Source organism: Phyllobates terribilis, unplaced genomic scaffold, assembly GCF_046119375.1.
Source record: "Phyllobates terribilis strain yellow unplaced genomic scaffold, ASM4611937v1 Scaffold_2__4_contigs__length_985480577, whole genome shotgun sequence".
Lineage (NCBI taxonomy): Eukaryota > Metazoa > Chordata > Amphibia > Anura > Dendrobatidae > Phyllobates > Phyllobates terribilis.
In genome coordinates this window covers 475859411-475885013 of record NW_027362762.1, presented here as the reverse complement: position 1 = coordinate 475885013, position 25603 = coordinate 475859411, and the positions used below count along the sequence as shown (strand labels likewise).

Here is a 25603-nt window from a genome sequence, read left to right as displayed (position 1 = left end):
TTTTGGTTTCGTTTTTGTATGTTTTATTATGAGTCCGTAAAAGTCGCGTAATACCTCTGACAACGTTGTTGACAGCAGTGATCTGGGAGTCAGAAATGCTTCCAGGGGTCTTCCCCATGCTGTTCCTATGTCATTTGAGCACTGTTCCCATCGATTTGGGCAATTTTTAGGCCCTCTGCAGACTGCCAGGGGGGGGGGGGGGGGAGTCGCCTGAAAAATGCTCGAGTTTCCCATAGACTTACATTGGGCTCGTTGTTCAGGTCGAGCACCCGAGTATTCCAATTTGCTCGACCCAAGCATTTTAGTACTCGCTCATCACTAGTGGTAGCTCGCTGCTAGCTGAGGGTCCATCTACTAGGACCTGCACCATTTTTATGGCAGTTAGGACGGAGCAGCAGTGCTCATGCCTGCGCTCCATTCATTCCCTATTGTGCCACCTTCAGCTTTTTGAAGCAGCTCCAAAGGATAGAAAGGCACTGCCAACCTACTTCACCATTTTGCAATGGGACAAACGTTTCAGTCCCTTGATAAATGCGATTCTGTGCTGGGAAGTTTCCTGTCAGTATCTCCTGTAAGCACGAGCGCTCTCATCACTTCCGGCCACTTTAGAGCGCGAACATTGCCGCCAGATAACCCTTCTTCCCGCTCTCCACCCGCCTCTGGGAACTCTCGCGAGATCTCTTCCGGCCTTGGAGAGAGCAGGTGGCGGAGCGGCCATTGTACTCGTGTGCTGGTTGCAGCGTGTTCGGTTTGTTTTCCCTCAGACGGCAGCCATGTCTAGGTACCTCCGTCCTCCAAACACCTCGCTCTTCGTGCGGAATGTGGCGGACGACATCCGGTGAGTGTAACAATGGCTGCAGGTCCGGAGAGGCCTGAGTGCGATGCCCGGTAACCCTGGAGATACCCAGGCGCGTGGGATGTGGCTGGTAACGTGCCGCCCGCGTGTGGGGCTGGGAGCCATCATATATCTTATTCCCTGCGCTCCGGGCTGAGCTCTGTGTACAGGGGAGACGCGGCCGGGCTCCTATAGGGCGCCGTGCACACAAAAATGGCGGCAACCAACCGGATTACGGCGTACCGGGACTGGAGCTTCTGTAAATGATCAGATTAGCTCTTATGGCTGACTTTATGTGCGCACACACATACAATATATATTATTCTCCACCATAGGACAGCCCTTGGTCATGGCCCCAGGGAGCAGGTGCAGTGTAATGTGAAAAAAAAAAATCTATACTTGATGTGGTGGTTTGTTTTGTTTTTTTTTTGTACAACTTTTTTCATAACTTCTAATTTCAGCGCTTGCTAAGAACATTTAGTAACTGATGTGAAACTTTCCAGAAAATCCCAGTCACCAGGCTGCAGATTGTACAAATAGTGTGGGTTTTTTTGTTTCTTAAGCACCAGTCCAGCTTGTTTTGTTTTTTTTAAGTTTGTTTCCACATTGGAGTAGTAACACTAATCTAGTTTTCGGTTATGTGCACATGATGCAGCAATTCCTTGCGGAATTGGCATCAAGCGCATTGCAAGTAGCATCCCATGATTTCCTATGAGATTTTGCAAGATCTGTGCACATGATTAGGATTTTTTTCTGACTTAATTTCATATGATGGAAAAGAAGCAGCATGTCCAATCTTTGTGTGTTTTGAGCTGCGTTTTTCCAATACAATGCATTTGAAAAAACGCTGCACATAACCTTATACTTTCCACCCGTGTCTTCAGTTCTTCCCGGCGCCACTCTTGTCCCTTTCTGCCATCTTGTGACTGCAGCTCCTGGCTTGCTGGAAGTCAGGTAACAATCACAAGCTCTCAGTGTAAGGCTGTGTGCCCACAATGCATTTTTTAAGCGTTTCCACTTTTCCACTGCAGAGACGCTTAAAAAACGCCTGGTAGGTCTGCCATGTTCTTCAATGATAATCTGCATGTGCTGTTCACATGCTGCAGAAATTTTCACTGCGGATTATCATTGCGGAAAAATCTGCAGCACTACCATTAATTTTGCGTAGTCGCAGCGTTTTCGCCGCCATTGACTTGCATTGAATCGCATAATATCCGCATGAATACATATGCACATGTGGATATTCTGCGATTCAATGTGCCGATGGTACCCAGGTCTGGAGAAGAGGAGACTCTTCTCCAGACTCGGGTACCATAGTACCTTTTAAAAAAAAAAAGAATTTAAAATAAACATTATACTTGCCTTCTGATGTCCCCCCGGTCTCCTGTACGGTGCGTCCTGTTTCCCCGGCGGCTCGCGATAGTCTAAAAGGACCTTCCATGACGGCATTTAGTCATGTGACAGGTCACGCGACCGCTGACGTCTGCGGTCGTGTGACCTGTCACATGACTAAATGGCATCATGGAAGGTCTTTTTAGACCACCGCAAGCTGCCCAACACACCGGACGCACTGGAGAAGGAGACAGGAGGCCATCGGAAGGTAATTATAATGTTTATTTTTTTTAACAATTAACTTGGTCACACTATATAAATCCATGCCGGTTGCATGGATTTATATAGTGTGACCAAGTTGTCAAGTACTTTTCCAAAATCGCTTGGAAAGCGCTTGTCAACCCGCATGTGAAAAACGCAGGACATACGCTTGTCCCTGGCAGAAAAACGCATGTAAAATTTGCATGCGTTTTTTCTGCCAGGGAGATGCAGAAACGCTCAAGAAAAAATCCGGAGCATTTCTGCATCGTGGGCACAGCCTAAGTCTGTAAGAGCCTGGTCTATCTCTCATAGACTTGCGTTAAGTAGTAACTTCACAATCTGCAGAAGACGACTAGCGTTGCCGATAACAGATGAAGTCAGTGGCTTGTGAGCATAATACAAGGTCAAGGAACTTGCATCAGTAGCACCTCTCCAGCGCTGAGATAGAGACAGTCTGGAATGGTGCTTTAAACAATTTGTGCTTTGCTCACCATGGCCGGGCCCAATGCTTAGTCTGTACCACACCTCCTGGTGTCTGTTGTTGGCTGCAGTGTTGCCATCACATTGATAGGATGGCAGCCAATCACTGAGCTCTGCTCCTCTGAGTGGGGTGGTTCGTCTACACAGGCAGAGAGAGCCTCTGAGTTCTGGGATTTGCTGTCCACCCGACATCAGCACAGCGGTCATCAAAGCACCACATCAGTGTTTTGTTTTCTTATTTTGCTGCTGGAGTGGTACCACTAGTGCATATTTCCTGCCCATAGTAAAAATACTTACTAGTCTCCGACTTCATCTTACCAGTGCTGCTCTGGTTGTCTTCTGCTAGTTGTGACCTGCCGGATCGCTTCAGTGTTTCCTGGGCAGACTGGAAGACACTTCTCAATGTAAGTCTGAGAGCTTGTGACCATTCATTCTGACTTCCGGACAATCAGGAGCTGTGGCCACAAGTTGGAGCTGCGTTGGGAAGAACATAAGATGGCAGCTGTTAAGTATATTACTAAGGGCAAAGAACATGCACTAGTGATACAACTTTAAAGCGCACCTGTTAGCAGGATTGTGCTCAGTAAACTACATACTGTCAGGTGGGCGACAATACACTGTTTAACCCCTTCGTGACCTTGGGATTTTTCATTTTTGTTTTTTTCTTCCCTTGTTCCCAGAGCCATAGTGTTTTTATTTTTTGGGCAATATGGCCATGTGAGGGCTTATTTTTTGCAGGACGAGTTGTACTTTTAAATGCCATTACTAGTTTTACCATATCACATACTGGAAAACAGGAAAAAAAATTCCAAGTGCGGTGAAATTGCAAAAAAAAAATGCAATTCCACAGTTGTTTTTTGTTTTTTTTTTCTTTCCACGTTCACTGAATGCTAAAACTGACCTGCCATTCTTATTCTCCAGGTCATTGCGAGTTTGTAGACACCAAACATGTATACGTTCTTTTTTTATTTAAAAAAAAATATCCAAAGTTTGCTTAAAAAAAAAATAGCGCCATTTTCCGAGACCCGTAGCGTCAATTTTTCTGAATCTGGGGCCGGGTAAGGGCTTATTTTTTGCGCACCGAGCTGAAGTTTTTATGGATACCATTTTGGGGCAGATCCAATGTTTTGATCGCCCGTTATTGCAATGTTGCTGCGACCAAAAAAACCCGTAATTTTGGCGTTTAGAGTTTTTTTTCTCGTTTCGCCGTTTACCGATCGGATTAATTCTTTTTTTATATGGATAGATCGGGCGATTCTGAATGCGGTGATACCAAATATGTGTATGTGGGATTTATTTTTTATCATTTTATTTTGAATGGGGCAAAAGGGGGGTGATTAAAACTTTTATATTTTTTTAATATTTTTAAAAACATTTTTTTTTTTACTTTTTGCATGCTTCTATAGTCTCCATAGGAGACTAGAAGCAGCACTTGTCTGATCGCCTCTGCTACATACAGATGATCAGCTGATCACCTGTATGTAGCAGAAATGGTCCTGTGCTATGAGCGCCGACCACTAGCTCATGGCAACCACTGGGGTCTGCTGCAGACCCCGGGTTGTCATGCCGACCCATCGGTGACCCGCGATCACGTGATGGGGTCACCGATGGGCGGGGTAAGTGACGCGCTTCCAGCGCTGTTAACTGCCGCTGTCAGAGATTGACAGCGGCATTTAACTAGTTTACAGCCGCGGGTGGATCGCGATTCCACCCGTGGCTGTTGCGGGCACATGTCAGCTGTAATAATCAGCTGACATGTGCCCGGTTCAGTGCGGGCTCACTGAACCGGGTGTCATGACACAGGACGTATTAATACGCAGGAGCAGGCTGGTAACCATGGTAAACATCGGGTTACTAGGGGCACACGCGCACCTAGTAACCCGTTGTTTATCATGGTTACCACTCTGCTACAGTGAGCCGGAGGTAACCGCTCACTGTAGCAGGCTCGTAACCATGATAAACAAAGGGTTACTAGGTGCGCGTGTGCCCCTCGTAACCCGATGTTTATCATGGTTGCCAGCCTGATCGCTGCTCCCGCTGGTCACACACAGCGATGTGTGCTGACCAGCGGGAGGGCAACGGCCAAAAAATGGTCCAGGACACTTTGCAGCGATCAGCGACCTCACAGTAGGGGCCTGATCGTTGCAAAGTGTCACACATAGCGACATCGCTGGTGAGGTCGCTGTTGCGTCACCAAAACCGTGACACAGCAGCGATCTCGCTATGTGAGACGACGGGGGCTTAATGGTGAAGGAGGGAGCAGTCGGCTCTGTCTTCCATGCAGCTTGTGCTGTTGAGCGTTCCAACTCAGCAGGTGCGATTATGTCATTACATCACACCACTGTGCAGAGCAACAGGAACAAGGCGAGTAGCTTTTTTTTTTTTTTTTTTTTTGTGATTCACTTATGGGGGAAATGGGGTAGAGTTTTAAAGAAAAAAAAAATATTGAGGTTTTTGGTTTACGTTTGTGTAAATAAGGATGGTCCACACAGATCCAATAAAGCTTTTTGGTTTTATCCGTTGGAGTGCCGACCATCCCTCCTTTCCAATTTTTTTGCCATTTGTGCTCACCAGCGGTAACATAGTTTGTAAAGCCGAATAAAGACTTGCGTCCATCAAGTTCGACCTGTTAGTTCTGTAATTGCTAAAGTTGATCCAGAGGAGGGCAAAAACCCCAAATGATTTAGCCAATCTTCACCTGAGGAAAAATTCCCTCCCGACTCTGAAACCAGCAGTCAGAATAAATCCCTGTATCAACCTACTATTTTATTTTATTTTTAAGTATATGCTGAAATCTGCCTGGTATCTAGAAATGCATCCAGTCGCCGCTTGAACTGGTGTAGTGAATCTGACATTACCGTCTCCTCACTCAGTGAATTCCATATTCTCACTGCTCTTACCGTAAAGAACCCCTTCCTATGCTGGTGCTGAAACCTTTTCTCTTCCAGTCTTAGTGAATGCCCTCTTGTTACCGTAATATCCCTCCTTTTGAACAAATCCCGGGCAAGATCTCTATACTGTCCCCTAACATATTTGTACACATTTATTATGTCCCCCCTCAACCTTCTCTTTTCCAGGCTGAATAGTCCTAGTTTTGCCAACCTCTCTGGGTATTGCAGTCCCTCCATTCCCTTTATTAATTTTGTTGCCCTCCTTTGTACCTTTTCAAACTCATTTATATCCTTTCTATATATTGGGGCCCATAACTGAGCACAGTATTCCAAGTGTGGTCTGACCAGTGCTTTGTACAGTGGAAGAACAATGTTCTCATCCTTTGCAGCTATACCTCTTCTGATACATCCCATTACCCTGTTTGCCCTTACAGCAGCGGCCTGACTTTGGGCACTCCAATTTAGTTTGCTATCAATCAAGATGCCCAAGTCCTTCTCCATCTCTGAATTCCCCAATGATTTCCCATTTAGTGAGTACTGGTGACTTCCATTTTTCCTTCCCATATGTATGACCTTACATTTCTCCTCGTTAAACCTCATTTGCCATTTAATGCTCCACCTACCCAGCTTATCCAAATTCCTCTGTAGGTCTGCACTGTCCTCTTTTGTATTAATTGTTTTACATAACTTTGTGTCATCTGCAAATATTGATATTTTACTATTTATCCCGTTGACTATGTCGTTAATAAAGATATTAAATAACATTGGGCCTAGTACAGACCCCTGTGGTACCCCACTAGTGACACTTACCCAATCTGAGAATATTCCATTTATAACCACCCTCTGCCTTCTATCCTTTAGCCAGTTAGCTACCCACTTGCAGACATTTCCCCCAGCCCCATCATTCTCATTTTGTATACCAACCTATTATGTGGCACGCTATCGAACGCTTTTGAGAAGTCGAGATACATGACATCCACTGGTTCCCCCTGATCTACTCGAGAGCTAACCTCCTCGTAGAAGTCAATCAGGTTTGTTTGGCAGGAGCGATTCCTCATGAATCCATGTTGGTTCGGGATTAAAAGATTATTAGCATCAAGATGCTCCGTAATTGCCTCTTTAATGAAGCTTTCAAAAATTTTGCCCACAACGGACGTCAGACTCACCGGCCGATAGTTTCCGGCGTCACTTTTCGCTCCCTTTTTGAATATTGGCACTACATTCGCCTGTCGCCAATCAAGTGGTACAGACCCAGTCTCAACAGAGTCCTTAAATATAAGATATAACGGTCTGTCTATCACATTACTTAGTTCCCTTAGTACCCGTGGGTGTATGCCATCAGGTCCTGGTGATTTGTTTATTTTAATGTTACTGAGGCGTTTCTGTACCTCAACTTGGGTTAGATTAGTCATACTTAGTGGAGGATTAAGCTTGTCACTTCTCATTTCTCCTGTTAGTTCTATTTCCTTTGTGAAAGTTGTCTAAAAAAAATTATTTAATAGATTAGCTTTATCCTCATCTTTCTCTATGATTTTGCCTTCCTCGCTTTTTATCGGTCCAATATTATCCGATTTAATCCTTTTACTATTTATATACCTGCTCCCTTTGTTGAAGCATGTCTCCCTCAGCGTTGGATTCAGTGTGAAGCTCCCTGACTCTCCATTAGTATTTTACTTTTTCATTCAAAAGTGTAGAGAAATCCCTTGGGGCTATTGATTAAAGGAAGCTGTTCGAATCTTGCTGTAGGCATCACAAGTACTGTTGGGGTGCTTTCACATTGCGTCTAGGGTCACGTTCACTGGTCCTTTCAGGGCATACGTCCAAACTCCCAGCAAAATTGGATCCGGACATATGCACCGACGGGGCCATAGACTGTACTGGTGCCATCAGTGCGAATGCGCTCTCTGTCGTGCATCATTTTTTGGAGTGTACGCATACAGGAGGCGGACATTCAGACAGTCTACTGCGTCTGCGTGTACGTTTTCAGTAGGCGTACACTCCCAAAAATGATGAATGTCAGAGCGTACGTTCGCTCTGCTGTAACCTTTACAGTCTATGACCCCGTCGGTGCATAAGTCCAGATCCTGTTTTGCAGGGAGGTTACGTATGCCAACGGGACCCATGAACGTGACCCTAGACGCAATGTGAAAGCACCCTTACTCTGTTGTGTCCAGTCAATACCACTGCACCATATTCAAGTACTTTAAATTCTATAATGTTGCCCTTTTATTTAATTTTGGACATAAGCCTTAAATGTAGGTGACCTTTTAACCAAAAATTGAATCCTAGCATGCTAGAAAAAGCTGACTTACAGCCATTAAACAGTTGCTTATGTTTGAAATCTGAGGGATATGTCTTACTGAAGAATTTTAACTTTTTCCTTCAAAAACTTGTCAGGAAAGGTACATGGATATTTCTTATTTTACGAGAGAATTTTTCTTGGAAGACTGGAAGTAAATGTTATAATGTGTCACATGGCCAATAAACGTATGTGTTTTTGTAATATGCTAAAATGGAAATCTGATATCTTGGTTTGTATTTCAGGTCTGAAGATCTGCGCAGAGAATTTGGGCGTTATGGTCCCATTGTTGACGTATATGTGCCACTTGATTTCTACAATCGACGCCCAAGGGGATTTGCTTATGTTCAATATCCTTTCTTCCTCCAGCTGCTTGATGAGGGAATATGACGTTTGGAAGATGGTGAGAGAGGTAACAGCATGTGAGAATTGCTTTGCTGTGATCATATATTTTCTATTGCTCACTATGCATACATAGCAAAGTAATTCTGCAGCATTCTGTGGTATTTTCTTTCACTTTGTTGCGATTAATTTACATAATTGTTGAGATGTCATTGATGTTAATCATTGACCATTATAAAATCTTCTCTAGTAGCAGGGATCTAGTGTCATTAACATTATTCACTGCATTTCTTGGCATCTCTATGTGTTGGAGCTGTATCTGAGTACTGTCCATTAATTCTGCTGTCCTCTGTTATTACCTCAGAGTTTAAAGCTGTACAATAAAGGCGAAACACAGAGAAAGCATGAAAAGAACCTTTAGAGTAGAGACAAGTAGACAAAGCAAAGACATCTTAATGATCAGGCTTGAAGATATAAAGGGAAAGTGGGAAAAGAAAAGCTGCAAGAAGAAGCCAAAATATGGTCAAATCTTCGCTTTATTCAGGAAATTTTATTTTTCAAAGTTAAAGATAAAAGCATCTATTAATTGGCAAGCTCCTCATGACAAGTCCTACTGACAAGTTCTTAGAAATAAAAGGTCAAGATAAAGTTAAAGGAATGATTGTCAAGATTACAGGAGTCTTGATGTATCCTGCTAAACAAAGACGTGTTTACAGTCTTGTGTAAGTACGTGGTTTGACGCTGGGTTGCGGTAGGCCCTAGGGTTGAGTGATTGCTACCTTACTCAGCAACAATCTGTACTTAGATGCGGTAGTATCAGTATCCTTCTCAAGCTTAAAAGGAACAGTTGACCACCTCATGGTCCGTGTCAAAATGGCGAAGAATATTCATAGGCAAGTTTAGACTAAGAAAAAATGATGCCTCCAAACTTTATAATGGCTTGTTGATACTTTAAGACACTAGAATCCCTGCTGCTTTCGTTATGCATTTCTGTTAGTTTATTGGACCTTATAGTTGATAGGACTAGTATTAAAAAGATATTCTCAACTTTTCTTTACACTTCCCTACAGAATTAGACATTTTTCTTTTAGTTTTAGGTTTCCCTGCTTTGCAGAGTATTTCATGACCTGTTGCATTTCTCATAGCTTTATTTTTGTAATAATTTTTGTAAAGGACAATAGGCCGTGCTTTAAAAAAAAGTTGATTTCACTGCCCACAAAAAAGTATAGAAGTGTATAACAGTTGCTAGTCCATCCATTTTTTTTGCTCTAATAAGAACAATAAATCCCCATAGAAGGTGAAAAAACTTAATATGTGTGCACATCTTGAACTTCTCTTACTATAATAAAAGGTGAGTATTTTTTGTGATTACTTACTAAAGGTTGACCTAAATCTTGTTTCAGTTTGATCTGCATTTTCATAACTAGCAGTGACCTACAAGAGTTACCTTTAAAGGCTCAACACGTTTCAGTGAGTGTGATTTGACTACCAGTTCTACTTTAGCCTCCAGTCGTAAAAAACTATTGCACCTCTTTACAAAAAATGTTTAGTACTGAAAATCACTTAGAGGTGTAAAAATGGATGATTTTGCATTGCAAGCCTACTCGGTGTTGGCAACCACACAGCAATTGCTAATCTTGCTATTAAAAATAAGTACTCCTATGACTTGTAGCTAAAGTTGTGTGAACTGTAATTGATAATCACATAATCAGTGTGACCACCCATAGGCCTCATACAAACATTTGGTTTTTTTTCTTTGACTGTGGGAAAAAACTCCTGACCTATTATCAGTGTATTCTATCGTGCGTTTCTTAAGAGTTTGCTCCGTCTGTATTGTTAGTTAGTAACCTTTTTTACATGCCCAAAAAACTTTCATGTACCCATAGAATTGCAGCAATGTTACCATATGTGTGCAGATTTTCACTGACCCATGTAATTTGGATGATATTGATCTATGGCTGATCATAACAAAACTGAAAAGTGGCATAGACTATAATGGGTACTTATTCTATCCACGAAAAAGGATGTCTGAATGAGGCCTTCGGTTAAGTGCCCACGTAGCGTTTTTACGGCCTCAAACGCTTGTGAAACAGTCTGCCATGCAAAGCAATGTGAATTCGGATGTGCTGTGCACATGATGCGCTAATTAGCGCCCCAAATTTGCATTGCGTTGCAAAACGCAGCATGATCATTTCTACCGCGATTACGCTGCAAATTTGCGGCCATTGAAGAACATTGAAACGCAGCAAACCTGCAGGTATATGTGGATTTGCTGCGTTTCAATTAAATTCAATGGCCGCGAATTTGCCGCGTAATTGCGGTGCGTGTGGTACCCGGGATGAAGAGGAGACTACAACTCCTCTTCATCCCGGCTACCACGCGATGAAAAAAAAAGAACTAAAAAAGTTTAAAAATAAACAAAACCTGTATATTCACCTCTCCGGCGGCCCCCTGAGGCTTTAAATGCAGCATCTATAGTAAAAAAGAAAAAAAAGAGAATTAAAACGTTAAAAAAAAAAAAAAAAAAAACAACTGTACACTCACCTCTCCGGTCTCCTCCAGTCTGCTCCCGGTCACGTCCTCTCTCCTTGGTGTCCCACAGTGTACTGTCAGGACCTGCGGTGACGTCATTTAGTCACCTGATGGTCACGCGACCGCTGACGTCGGCGGTCAGGTGATGGTCGCGTGACCATCAGCTGACTAAATTACGTCACTGCAGGGCCTGACAGTACACTGCGGGACGCCGAAGAGAGAGGACGCCGCCGGGAGCAGACTGGAGGAGACCGGAGAGGTGAGTGTACAGCTGTTGTTTTTTTATTTTTAACATTTTAATTCTCGTTTTGTTTTTTTACTATAGATGTTGCATTTAAAGCCTCAGTTGTTCACACATTATAAATCCATGCTGGTTGCATGGATTTATATTGTGTGACCAACTTGTCAAGCACTTTTCCAAGTGATGCTCAAAATCACTTGGAAAACTGCTTGAAAAAAAAAACGCATGCAAAAACGCTTCTCTCTGGCAGAAAAAACACATGTAAATCTGCATGCGTTTTTTTCTGCCAGAGAGAGGCAAAAACGCTCTGCATCAAATCTGCTACGTGGGCACATAGTCTTACTTGCAAAAAGTTATTTGGAATGGTCTGAAAAGATTAGAAAATAGTTCTACTGCTAGTTTTCCGCATGCAAAACCTTCTTCAAAAATTGCAGTTTTTGCTTAGGTTTTTTTTCCTGCATTTTTTACAGCGTTTTTGCCAGAGTATGTTTGTCTCTTGTACATGGTGATAAAGTTTAGTGCAAAAAAATAACTGGATTACACTTCCTCAGGTTTTGGCAATTGCTTTCAATGAGTAAAAAAACTCTGAAAGAAGTAACATGCTGCATTTTGCAAAAACCAAGGTCTTCGACAAAATACTGAGGGGAAAAAAAACCCAAGCTGTGTGCATGACATTTCTGAAATCTCAGACTTTTTGCTAGTACTGTAAAACGTAGCTGAGAATTTGCGCAAAAATGCATAAACACTGAAAACGCAACGTGTGAACATAGCCTACCTATTACAATTGTGAAGCCTTCACTATAGTATAGAATTTAACCCCTTAATGACTGGAACATTTTCCGTTTTTGGGTTTTCGTTTTTTGCTTCCCTTCTTTCCATAGCCAGAACTTTGAACAAAAAATAATGTGCCCATGTGAGAGCTTATTTTTTTGCGGCACGAGTTGTACTTTTAAATGCCATCACTGGTTTTACTATATTGTGTACTGGAAAATGGAAAAAAATTCCAAGTGTGGTGAGATAGCAAAAAAAATGCAATTCCACAGTTGGTTGGTTTTTTGGGGGGGGGTTTTGTTTTTGTTTTTTTACTACGTTCACTGAGTGCTAAAACTGACCTGCCATTATTATTCTCCAGGTCATTACGAGTTCTTAGACACCAAACATGTATAGGTTCTTTTTTATTTAAGTGGTGAAAAAAAAAATAAAAGTTTGCTTTAAAAAAAATGTGCCATTTTCCGAGACCCATAGCGTCTCCATTTCTCGGGATCTGGGGCCGAGTGAGGGCTTATTTTTTGATCACCGGGCTGACTGTTTTTATTGATACCATTTTGGGGTACATCCAATGTTTTGATGGCCCGTTATTGCATTTTATTGCAGTGTTGCGGCGACCAAAAAAAACGTAATTCTGATGTTTGGAATTTTTTTCTCGTGACGCCGTTTACCGATCGGATTAATTCTTATGTTGATCGGGTAATTATGAACGCGGTGATATAAAATATGTGTATGTGGGGTTTATTTTATATTTTATTTTGAATGGGGCAAAAGGGGGGGTGATTTAAAGTTTTTAAACTTTTTTTTTTCCACGCTTCAATAGTCTATATGTAGTAGAAATGCTCACTTGGTATGAGCGCCGACCACTGGGTGGCGCTCATAGCAATCGAGACATTATAGCCACAGGGGTCTGGTGCAGACCCCGGGTTGTCATGCCAACCCATTGGTGACCCGCGATCATGTGACGGGGTCTAGGAAGCAGTTCCCGGAAGCGCGAGTTAAATGCCGCTGTCAGAGAGTGACAGCAACATTTAACTGTTTAACAGCCGCCGGTGACATGTGCCCGGTTAAATGCGGTCTCAGCATCGGAGCCCCCGCTGAACCGGCCTTTCCGACTTGGGTTGTACTATTACTGACCACGTCGGAAAGGGGTTAAAGGACCTTTCACCCATTTTAGAATGTTAAACGGACCACATCATGGAATAGTGACTGTGGAGCTAAATAAAGCAGTTTTTTTTTTTTGGTGTGTTTTCATCTCCATTGCCTAGATATTGGCTTGTTCATTTTAGGGTATAGTTTGATACAGCCAAATTAGGTTTCATCAGTGCTTAAACTTTGGCAGCGTGTAATTCTTCCCTTGAATGACGCTGACCAATCATAAGCAGGCAGCGACACAGTGGAAAAATGAACACGCCTACACAAGGGCTTAAAACAGGTTTTCTCAGTGTGTGACATGTAATGACAGTCTGCTCTTTTTGCATAGCTGTGTGTAACTACAAAGTATGAGAAGTAGAGCACAGTGGTTACAAACACCTTTTATCTGGAGGCAGTCTGTGTGAGGGTTGGGGCAAAACTGATAGCTCTGAGGGGAGAGCTGCAGTGGTGCTTGTAATGAGACAAAGATCAGCTATGCTTTACTTCCCCCTCCACCCACATTGCTGTGAGATGAAAGTGTGTATATATAATAAAATGCCCCTCTGTAGTGAGATCGCACTCTGCGCCCCCAACCTCTGTATGTTGCTGTATGCTTAAGATTGGTCAACATCATGTAGTGGAAGTAGCACATGCAGAGACAAATGTCTGGGGATACGCCTAACAAAGTTTATCATTTTAACCTGAACTTTCTAAGAGAATATCTCCACAACTTAGAGGAGAAATTAAAAAATATGATTTATTCAGCTCTGCAGCCTCTATGCCATGATGTGACAAGTTTAACCCCTTAATGACCAGGCCATTTTGCGTTTTTGTTTTTGCCCCCCTTCTTTCCAGAGCAATAACTATTTTATTTTTCGGTCAGTATGGCCATGTGAGGGCTTATTTTTTGCAGAACAAGTTGTACTTTTGAACGACACCATTGGTTTTAACTTATTGTGTACTGGAAAACGAGGGGAAAAAAGTGCAATTCCACGGTTGTTTTTTACGATGTTCACTAAATGCTAAAACAGACCTGTCATTATGATTCTCCAGGTCATTACGAGTTCTTTGATACCAAACACATATGTATAGGTTCTTTTTTTTAAGTGGTGAAAAAAGTTTTTTTTTTTGTTGTTTTTGTTTTTTTAAAAAAATGGCGCCATTTTCTGAGACGCGTAGCATCTCCATTTTCGGGGGCTGGGTGAGGGCTTTTTTTCCGCGCCGAGCTGACTTTTTTATTGATACCATTTTGGGGTAGATCCGATGTGATCGCCCGTTATTGCAATGTTGCTGCGACAAAAAAACTTAATTCAGGCGTCTTTTGAATTATTTTTTCTCATTACTCCGTTTACCAATCGGATTAATTATTTTTTTATGTTGATCGGGCGATTCTGAACACAGCAATACCAAATATATGTATATTTGATTTTTTTGTTTTATTTTGAATGGGGCGAAAAGGGGTGATTTAAACTTTATTTTATTTTTAAAACCTTTTTCTTTTACTTTTTGCATGCTTCAATAGAAGCTGCAACTTGTCTGCTACACACAGGCGATGATGATCAGATCACCTGTGTGTAGCAGAAATGCTCACTTGCTATGAGCGCCGACCGCAGGGTGGCGCTCATAGTAATCTGGCATTGACAACCGCAGGGGTATACTGCAGACCCCGGGTTGTTATGCCAGCTCATCGGCGACCCGCGATCATGTGACTGAGTCGCCGATGGGCGGAGCCAACGACATGCTTCTGGCAATCATGAGTTAAATGCCGCTGTCAGAGATTGACAGCGGCATTTAACTAGTTAACAGCCGCGGGTGGATCGCAATTCCACTCGCGGTTGCTGCAGGCACATGTTGGCTGTATAGATCAGCTGACATGTGCCCAGAAAGGTGCGGGCTCACCGACTGAGCACGCACCAAACTGGGATATTACGGCACAAGTCGTAAAGGGAACCTGTCATATAAAATAGGGCTTACAGGTGATGGTCCGATGTGACAGCGTTCTATATCTGTCCCCAATGCACTTTCCATAACATAAAAAATGGCTTTTATTATACTCTTGTACATGGTGGTCTGGTCCAGTGGGCGTTGCAGGTCTTGATCCAGCACCTCTCTAATTGCTTCGTGTGGATGACATGTTCTACGTCATCCACAGTGTCCTCCGCGTCATCCTCTTACGCAGGTGCACTTCTGTCTTGCCGAGCGCCGGAGCATACACAATACATATGCATGCACACTTTTTTATGGAGCGCGCATTGGGGAATGCTGTCACACAGGGATTACAAGTGCCAGCTCTAATTTATATGGGGAAAAAACCTGGTACTAGCCAAACTCGTATGCCCTTAGATCTCTGCATCTTCAGTGTGAACAGTCCAGATTCTGTTTACATTGGTTGAAGTTGTATGTGTGGCAATTACCCGAAAGTCATTAAAAGCATCCATTAAAGGCCCCGTCACACATAGCGACGCTACAACGATACGACCTGTCAGGGATCGTTGCTGCGTCGCTATGTGATCGCTGGTGAGCTGTCAAACAGGCAGGCTCACCAGCGATCAGGGGAGCAGCGACATCGTGGAAAGAATCTTTCCACGATGTCCTGCTCCTGGTTACCAGCCTGCAGGCTGGTAACCATGATAAACAGCGCGTTACTAGGGGCACACGCGCACCTAGTAACCCGCTGTTTATCATGGTTACCACTCTGCTACGGTGAGCGGTAACCTCCCGCTCACCGTAGCAGAGTGGTAACCATGATAAACAGCGGGTTACTAGGTGCGCGTGTGCCCCTAGTAACCCGCTGTTTATCATGGTTACCAGCCTGATCGCTGGTCCCTCTGGTCACACACAGCGATGTGTGCTGACCAGCGGGAGGGCAAAGACCAAAAAATGGTCCAGGACATTTTGCAGCGATCAGCGACCTCACAGCGGGGGCCTGATTGCTGCAAAGTGTCACACATAGCGACATCGCTGGTGAGGTCGCTGTTGCGTCACCAAAACCATGACACAGCAGCTATCTCGCTATGTGAGATGGGGGCTTTACTGGCTGCTTACACAAGGCAACAAAAACTCATGGAAGCAAAATAATCATTACTACAACATGTAGTTTGCCGCATATTCCCAGTAATGTCCTAAGGATTGTTATTTTGCCAGTATAAATGATCTGATCACCCATTGGTCTGTCTAAATAACCTGTGCTGTGTTTGGTCTTTGCTACATTAGAATTCTTTACCTTCACTGACTTTCTGGTTGGCCTGTGAGAAACTAATGTGTATACACTACAATTAATCTGAGGGAGAGAACAGCATCCTGTGCCAATAGCAGGTGATGTGTTGTAAAGCAACCCACTTGCTATAGGAAATGCGACTTTTGTAATGTAGAGTCAATATACCTTATGGCCTCCCTTCTGCTGCCTCTTTCGTATCTGCAACCAGTACTTCATTCTCAATGTCAAAAAGGATCCTGCAGAGGTGTGGATGACCTTTACATTTACCACAAACTTTAATCACTATAGTTATAAATCACAGCATTGCCCTAAGAGCTGAGCTAAAATGTAGCCAAGCAGCAAACACTGAGGGAAAATTATTAGCAGCTAATCCTTGTAGGTACTGATTTTCAATGTAGGTTTTTTTTTTTTTTTTTTTTTTTATTATCCACATTCTCCCCCTTTGTGTACGGTCACATCACCATACATATAAGGGCTTAGTCGTGTGTAGCATTTTTTGCCATGGATTTTACCGCAAGGTTTTATTTTTGAACTGCGGTTTGTTTTTGTTTTTTAAACTACAGCATTTCAATTCTTTCAGCGTCTTTGCTGGGGGGGTTTCAGCATGGAAAACTCCAAAAACTTGCTAAATGTGTGCAGAGTGTTTCCTGCCAACCTTCTGCATTTTTCTTGTGGAAACAAAACGCTGCAACAAAGCACTTTGTGAACATATCCTGATTGTGGCTGTACCTAGCAGCTCAGACCTAATTTTGTATTGTACCCCCACCAATCGGGTATTGATGGCTTATTGTAAGGATAAGCCACAACTATTAACTTTCCAGATATACCCTTTTAAAGAAGCACTCCCATCAAAGTTTTTATCTTAATATATTGCAATCATCATATTATACAGCACTGTGTACTTACAATTGCTAATTTTCACCTTCTACCCAGTAAATTCTTGCTCTATGTAGAAACAGGAAGTCTTCCTTGCATAAACCATCCCCCTCTTTAACTCCTGATCCAGCTGCTCCCTGTTCCCCCTGCCATTGAGTTTTGCAGTGATTATGATGCACACAGGGAAAATTGACCTCCTGTTTCTACGTAGAGCTTCAAAGGATTCAGCTAGTCAGTTTTTAATCACGTGATGTCATAGACCTAATGGAAAACAGAAGAATTGACTAGGTAGAAGGGCAAAATGAGCAATTATAAGTAACAGTGCTATATAATATGATTGCAATACATTAAGAGGTTGGGAATGCTTAATTAAACTAAAGATGCAAGTATGTTAAACATCGCCTTAAATGGGTTGTCTGGTCTAAAATAAAGTCTGCAGTCACTATGACTGTATACATGTGAATCTTCATGCTGTGAGGATTCTCCGGTGTCGGGAACAGCGGTCACGTGACAGCAAGTCCAAAATCCAACTGGACTGTTTCCGGCCTCGCTCAATACACTTGCCGGACACAGTCGGATTCTGGCCGGGAGTATGCATATCGCATACTAGCTGACATCGGAAAATCCTTGCTGTGCGTGCGATGTAAGGATTCGGAAGTCTGGAGTCACACAGTGACTTGTCGTTTTAGACCAGACAATCCCCTTAACTCTCTAGTTGCCTGATTTCTATGCTACAATATTTTCTATCAATAAAACTATCATTTGGGTAACAATCAGCAATGGGTTAATAACATTGACAGCAGATTGTTAGTTCTGTTGGTCACCAATCACCCTGGACTCGGCTCTGTTCACATCTGTGTTTTGATAGAAGAGCACAGCTTGCACAAATGAACATAAATGGTGATGAAATGGTTTGGCTATTTGTATGTTGTGATTTATGGTAAATGCTGCTCCTCTTTCTTAACATATGCCAAGAGCTTGTATTTTATCCACACAATACTGTAAAGTACCTTAACTGCTAGCACATTTGAAGATGTCCGTGATGCAGAAGATGCCTTGCATAATTTAGACAGGCGATGGATTTGTGGACGCCAAATTGAAATTCAGTTTGCTCAAGGAGATCGAAAAAGTGAGTATTGAAACAAAATGACTTCATACAATTGAGTGGTATACAACATTATGTATTTCAGCTTTTATATTTTCTGAGCACATTTTAAAATGAAGGCAATAATCTGATGCTAGTTCTAGAATGGCCTCTAACATCTGAACCAATTGATATATTCCATATCTGTTCCACAGCGAGCATGTACAGTGGATGACTTCATCAATTGTTGGTATGATTATTATTTTTTTTTTTACATGACAATCATTTTTCCATCTTTAATGTCCCCTATAATCTGTACAATTCAATTGAAAAGCAAAGTGAAATCTTTTTGGGTGGAAAAAGAAAAATAAACTTAATGTGGTTGTATAAATATGCACACTCTTAAACTAAAACGTGAAGTACCCTTTGAATTTTACAGCATCCAGTCTTTTGGAGTATGTGCATGGTACATCGAGAATTTGTGATCTTTACCCCACTCTTTCTTGCAGTTGTGCCTCAAATCTTTTGGCTTCTGTGTACAGCCCTCTTCAGGTCAACTTGCAGATTTTCAATTTGATTCCGGTTTGGCCTCTGGCTGGGTAACTCCAAAACTTTTGATCTTCTGGCAAAGCCATTCTTTTGTTAACTTGGAGGTGTGTTTAGGGTCGCTATTTTACTGAAAAGTGAAGTTCCTCTTTATCTTCAGCTTTTTAGCAGAGGCCTGAAGGTTATGATTCCAAATTGACTGATATTGGGAACTGTTCTCAATTCCCTCCACCTTGACCAAAGCTCCAGTTTAAGCTGCTGAAAAACAGCCCTAAAGCATAATGCCCGCTCCGCCATACTTCTCTTTGGGTATTGTGTTCTTTTGGCTTTGCACCAAACATACCATTTTAAGGTTGAACTTTTTTGGGCATGATCTCCGTCTCATCAGACCATAACACGTTTCAAAACATAGCCATACTTGGATGTTTTTTCTGTATGAGAAAAGGCACAACCAGTTCTTACCAAAAATTCCTGCAGCTCCTGTAATGTTGCTGTAAGCCTCTTGGCAGCCTCCCGGAATTTTCTTGTAGTGGTTTTTTTTTTATTATTAATTTTTTAATAATATAGTTTTAGGTAATGTCCCTATTTTACCAAATTTAAGTTTCTTTTTGATTCCCATTTTCAATGTTCCATGGTATGTCTAATGCCTTGGGAAAAAAAAATTGTACCCCTCTTGGCTTACAACTTTCAATAATTAGATCCCTTTACGGACCATGGCATTTGCTATGAAATGCAGATAAGAAAATTATCCTACTAGAACATCTAAACTTTGTGGCGTTAATAATTTTAAATGATTGCTGCAGTGTACTGATTTATTTAAATGTGACTGGATAATTCTGAACGCAACCACAATCCCAATTTATAAGAGTGTTGACACTTATGCAACCACGATATTTTAGTTTTATTTCCCCCTCAAACTGATAGTTTTTTCTCAATGGATTTGTACAAATTATGTGCCATTAAAGGGAATCGGTCATGTAAAATAACGCTATTAACCTGAAGATAGGGTTAATCTGCAGGTTAATAGCATTTTTACACTGTGCGATGCTCGCACTGAAAGCCCCACTGCTGGGAGCAAATGTGCGAGATTGAACTTTTAAATCTGATTGTCATGAGTAGTACTAATGCCTTGGTTGATATATATATATTATATTATATTATATTATATTATATTATATTATATTAGTAAGTCACATGTCAGAAAGGGGTTAATTACAAACATTTTAACTTTCTATTTGCTCCCTCACAGCACCAAATCAAATGAAGGCTAAAGAAGGAAGAAGCTCATATGGCTCCTCGCGTTATGATGATTATGACCGATACAACAGGCGATCTAGAAGCCGCAGTTATGAAAGAAGGAGGTCTCGAAGCCACTCTTTTGATCAGAATTATGAAAGGTCTTATAGTCCTAAAGGGTAAGTATATACAGTCTGCTAGGTCAATGCTTGACATATATGTATAATTGAACTGTATGACAGTGACTTGAAATTCATTAACTTATGTTTTTCATAGGAGAGCTGAGAGACCACGTCGTAGCAGGAGCCGATCAAATCATGGCAGGTAAGAAAAATGTTTACATGTTTCTTCTACCTCCACCCTCACTCCCTCTCGAGAGAAAAATATATTTTTTGAATTTTAACCTAATTTTGAGAATTCTTGTGGCTATCAACAAACAATTATGTATTTCCTTTGCAGGTAGGTGGAGACTAGACACACGGTACAGTTCAGTTACAAGTGCACCCATTTACACTAAAACCAAAACCTCTGATGAATAAAGTCAGTGGCATGTGCATCAGTGTGGATTATTTTTTACTTAGAATGGATGTCCCTTTCATTCTTGTATGGTCACTTCTCATTGATGGTTAGAGATGCCCATGTGTGTTTGTTAAAAAGTAACTTGAAATGTGCACAATGGCAAAAAAGTTCTTAAATTTGCTATCATTCAGCTTGCTTTTTTTTTTTTTTTTTTTTTTTTTTTTTTTTGTAAATAAACACTCCACCATGTACTTTTTTTTTTTTTTTTCTTTTGTTTTTGACCGCTTCACACCCAGGTGTTTTTCAGTTTTCATTTTTCCTCTCCATCTTCCAAGATCAATAACTTTTTTTCCATCAGTTTAGCCGTATGAGGGTTTTTTTTTTGCGGGATGAGTTATATATTTGGAAGACACCATTCATTTTACCATGTGATGCACTGGTGAGCTGGGAAAAAAATTCCAAGTGTGTTGAAACTGCAAAAAAAGTGCAGTTCCACGATTTGTTTTTTTTTTATTTATTTACTATGTTCACTATATGGTAAAACTATATGGGCTATATGATTAGCCAGGTCAGTACGAGTATGCAGGTCAGATACCAAACATGTATGGTTTTTTTTTTTTTATATTTAAGTGGTGAAAAAATTCAAAAATTTGTAAGAAGAAAAAATTTCCATATTGCCATTTTCAAAGACCTGTAACGTTTTCATTTTTCGGGATATGGGGTTGTGTTGGCTTTTTTTTTTTTTTTCGCTCTGATCTGATATTTCCACCGACCCCATTTTGGAGTAGATACGATGTTTTGATTGCCTCTTATTGCATTTCATTGCAATGGCCAAAAAAAGTAATTCTGGTGTTTTGTTTTCTAGTTAGGCCATTTATCAATTGGATTCATGTCTTTTGTATTTTGATCTGACTCTTTTTGAACGCAGCGATACCAAATGTTTGTTTTTTTATTTTTAATGGGGCAAAAAAAGGGTGATTTGAACTTGTGGTGTTCCCCACCTCCCCTTAACTTTTTACTGTATTTAACCCCTTAACGGCCGCTGTAACGCATTCTTCTGGCGGCAGTAAAGGGTACTTATGCCTCAGTCCCGCTCTTTCACGGCGCTGAGGAATAAGTGAATAGAGCAGGTGTCGGCTGTCTGTGACAGCTGACACCCTGCAGTATCGGCCCCTCGCCTGTTTAGATGCCGATCGGGGCTGATTAACTCCTTAAATACCACTGTCAATCGTGACAGTGCTCTTTTAATGGTTACAAGGGAGTCGCAAGACCAGCTCTTTAAAACTGTCTCTATAAAACATGCCACAATTGACACTTTTTCATCATGATTAAAAAAGTAAATAAAAAGCAACCGAAAAGTCGTAAGTGAAAAAAAATAAATTTTTTACAAACAAAAACTCCAAGCCGTCATGCAAAAACAAGCCATAATATGACTCAGCCGGTAAAAAAATAAGTTACATCTCGGAATATGACTATGCATGACTTGGGTTCTCGCCGAGTATTTGCGGCTTGCTCTGCATCTGTTAGTACCGCCGCAGCTGCATGTGTCACGGCTGTTAAACACCTATGACACATGCAGGGATTGCCTAACAGCCGTGACACATGCAGCCGCGGGCGGTACTAGCATAGATGCCGAGCACGCCGCAAATACTTGGTGAGCACCTGAGCTTGCTCGCTTAAAGAGTTAACAATTCATGCTCTCTCATCACTAGTTAGCACTATTGCTTTGCAGAGCTGGGGTGCTGGGTTAAAATTCCACCAAGGACCACATCTGCAAAGAGCGTATATGTTCTCCCTGTGTTTGTGTAGGTTTCCTCCCACACTCCAAAGCAATACTGGTAGAGAATTTAGATTGTAAGCACCACTGGTGACAGTGATGTTTGTAAAGTGTTGTATTAATGGCACTTTATAAGCTAGTATACTATATAATCATAGTCTCAGAAATGGGGGAGCATGGAGCCTGCTTAACCTCAGTGTCATCAGATATTTTTTGGAGACTGAATGGAGTCTAGTGTTCCCTTTCTAAAGTAAAAGTTGATTGGATAGAGAATGACATACCCAAAGTAATAATCTGTCAATTTTACTGCAGATTCAATCGCCGGCAAAGATCACAATCCAGATCGAACACTAGATCACGATCCAAATCCCAGCCAAGAGAGGATGGGAAAGAGCAGCAACGTTCTGGATCCAGATCACAATCTCGGTCCAAAGCAGATGGCAAATACAAACCAAGTCGAGAGGCCAGAAAAGAAGAACGCAAAAGATCAAAGTCTCATTCTCACTCAGCGTCAAGGTCCCGATCAAAATCGAGATCGCGGTCTTGGAATAGTCACAAATCAAGTGGCCATTAATTCGACTGTTCAGTTTTACTCATAGAAATGTGATAATTTTTTTTGTTTCCTCTCCTCCCTCACCTGCCACCCATCCCTCCTAATGTGCTGTAGTCATGACATTTTCTGTTCCCACCTGACAGCAGCTGATCAAAGTAGGATAGACTCTCTTACAGTCATTATAATAGAATCATTTGTTTTTTTCTGTTGGCATTTGTCCAAGTTAATGTTTTTGCTACTTCTTGAAATTCTGAAAGGACAGTTTGGTATTGGTGTCTCTAGTATGTCTAGCTACAAGACACTAAACCAAAAATCAGTTGCTAATGGACCATAAAAGTATTTTTCATTCTTAAAGTTCTTGTTTACTGTGTTCTGCCTATTAAAAAAGGGAAATACGTAGAAATGGTATTGTGTAATGTTGTGGTTAAGCATTAAAGGTCCCCTCACTGTGATATGATATATACCGTAAGCATTGGGAGTATTGACCGTCATATTCCTTATTTCTAATAGCTTTGCATATCCTGCGGAACCTTTGAAAATGTAACCCATATTAGCATGTACCAGGATGTTTGAAGTATTGATTTGGTAATGTTTAATTATATTCTACAAACATGGCCTAACATGTGTTAAAATAAATTCATTGGCTTTAAGAACATGCAGGTGCATTTTAATAGTGCTTAGAAAGATATACATATATTTTTTTTTGTCTTGTCCGTAAGGTCGGCCCCTCCTGTACAGATTGCAATGCCCTGAATGAGCAGTGTCATAGGCTTATATGAGGCTCTTGGTACAAGTCAAGAGGCCAGAATCCAGTCCAGTAATCATGGTCTGTAAATGGACCATGAAATGCAGGCCCAATCTGTGCCCTGCTTTTACTTTTTTCTTATATTTCTGTTCTGCACATTTCTCGTTATAGTTCCTGTTTATTTTTTTTCTGCAGCTTTTGAAGGAAAGTGAAACTACTTTAAATATGCAAAATTGACCTGAATGTTGTTTCACATATACACCTTATGTTTGCATGTTAACACTATGAGCTGTAGTAACTTCCCTTCTACACAAGAGGCTAGGAACATATGGGATATTTTTATAAATGTAGAGCTTTTCGGTAGCCTGGCAGGTGATCCTTGAAGGAAGAGGTGGTTTTAAAGACAAAAGCACTGACAGTGTTTCTATTCATTTTAGACTAGGTAAATGTTGTCAGTGGTTGTATGTGTGTGGGGGGGGGGGACAATCCTTTAGCAGATGTAAAGGCATCCTATAATCCATGGTTATAAAAAAAAAAAAAAAATATGCAGAAAATGCTGTGTATAGACTGTATAAAAAAAGTGGCCATTTGGTCACCTTTTTGATTGAAGTGATCAATATGTATATTCACAATTGCATTTACTATAGTTCAAAAAATCTGCCGTCCTAGGCTTACCTTACAGTTCATATTCTAAAATTTGTTCTTTAAATGATACATTTGATATGTTTGTCAAACCATTCTCCATTAAACTTAAGTCTTTTGTCTTATTCTAATGTGAACTTTTTTTATATATATACTGCCTTGATTGGATTGACCATATTTTCCTAGATTTTCTTTTACCTTTATTTGCATTAAATGTAGACGTTAAATTTATTAAAGTTAAATAAAAAGCACATTTGGTATCGGTGTCCGCAAAATTCAGATCAGATTTTAAAAAAAATATGAACCCATAGGCCGCAGGGATGTCGCTCAAATACAGAGGACCAAAATACTTGGACAAAGTCGTGGGCCAACCTTGATGTTTGTTAAAAAAAAAAAAAAAAATGTTTACAGCTGAAGTTTTTCCTAGAACGAATAACCTTTTCATATAGAAACAAACTAAAAGGGGTTGTCACACAAAGTACATTTTAATTAGTAGATCTTAGAATAAACACAATCATAAATAGGGCATACTGGAATAATGTTATGTAAGAGCAGTAAAAGCATATGGCCTAAATTTAAATAGTGATAAACCTTGAATAATACAGATAATAAAGTATGATGCCAACAAAAGTGTCCCCCAAACACAGTATGATACACCCACAGAGAATTCCTTCACAGTACCCTCCACACGCATGGTATGATGACCCTATTGTAAATCCCCTTAACCCTCCCTGGCAATGTATGATTCCCCAACTGATCGCCACATGGTCCTCCATAGAGTATAGTGGACCCAGCATTGCCTTCCAAGTAAAATGGCCCCACATAGTCCTCCATACAGAATGGGCCCCGCATTTAAAAAAAAAAAAAAAAACTCGTCCCCCCCGCTGCTTCAGTCTCTGCAGTGAGCACTGTGAAGCTCTTCATTGCTCGGCACATCGTGTGCAGAAGTTTTCAATACCAATTTAATAAACAACAAGCTATCAAAGCATTGTATATTTTTGTATATTGTTTTGGGGGTTTTTTTAGTGAGGTGAGCAAGAAATTAAATTCTAGTGTTTTTTTTTATTTTGTTTTTTTTTCTTCCCCTCTTTACAATGCTTACAAATTGGGTTAACTAATTCCATATTTCAATAGATTAAACATTTGGTATCGCCATGTCCATTTTCTTTATTGGGGAAAAATAATTACTTGCCAGAAACACATGACGGCACGAGTGGGATCCGTCCCGATCACTGGACAGGAAGTCAAGAGCACAAAATAAAAAGGCAACTCCCACTGCCTCCTCCAATGTGG

At 41.2% G+C, this 25603-nt stretch overlaps 1 protein-coding gene across 1 annotated transcript; it reads left to right on the top strand.

The window, feature by feature from the left end:
* Window positions 1-634: 634 nt before the first annotated feature.
* On the top strand, window positions 635-23326 carry SRSF10 (serine and arginine rich splicing factor 10). The gene is made up of 6 exons (XM_073665767.1): window positions 635-838; window positions 8344-8450; window positions 18236-18337; window positions 20088-20253; window positions 20351-20398; window positions 22683-23326. Exons 1-6 carry the CDS (start codon window positions 774-776, stop codon window positions 22942-22944), a joined length of 750 nt encoding a protein of 249 aa, XP_073521868.1. The 5' UTR covers window positions 635-773; the 3' UTR covers window positions 22945-23326.
* The last annotated feature ends 2277 nt before the right edge of the window (window positions 23327-25603 follow it).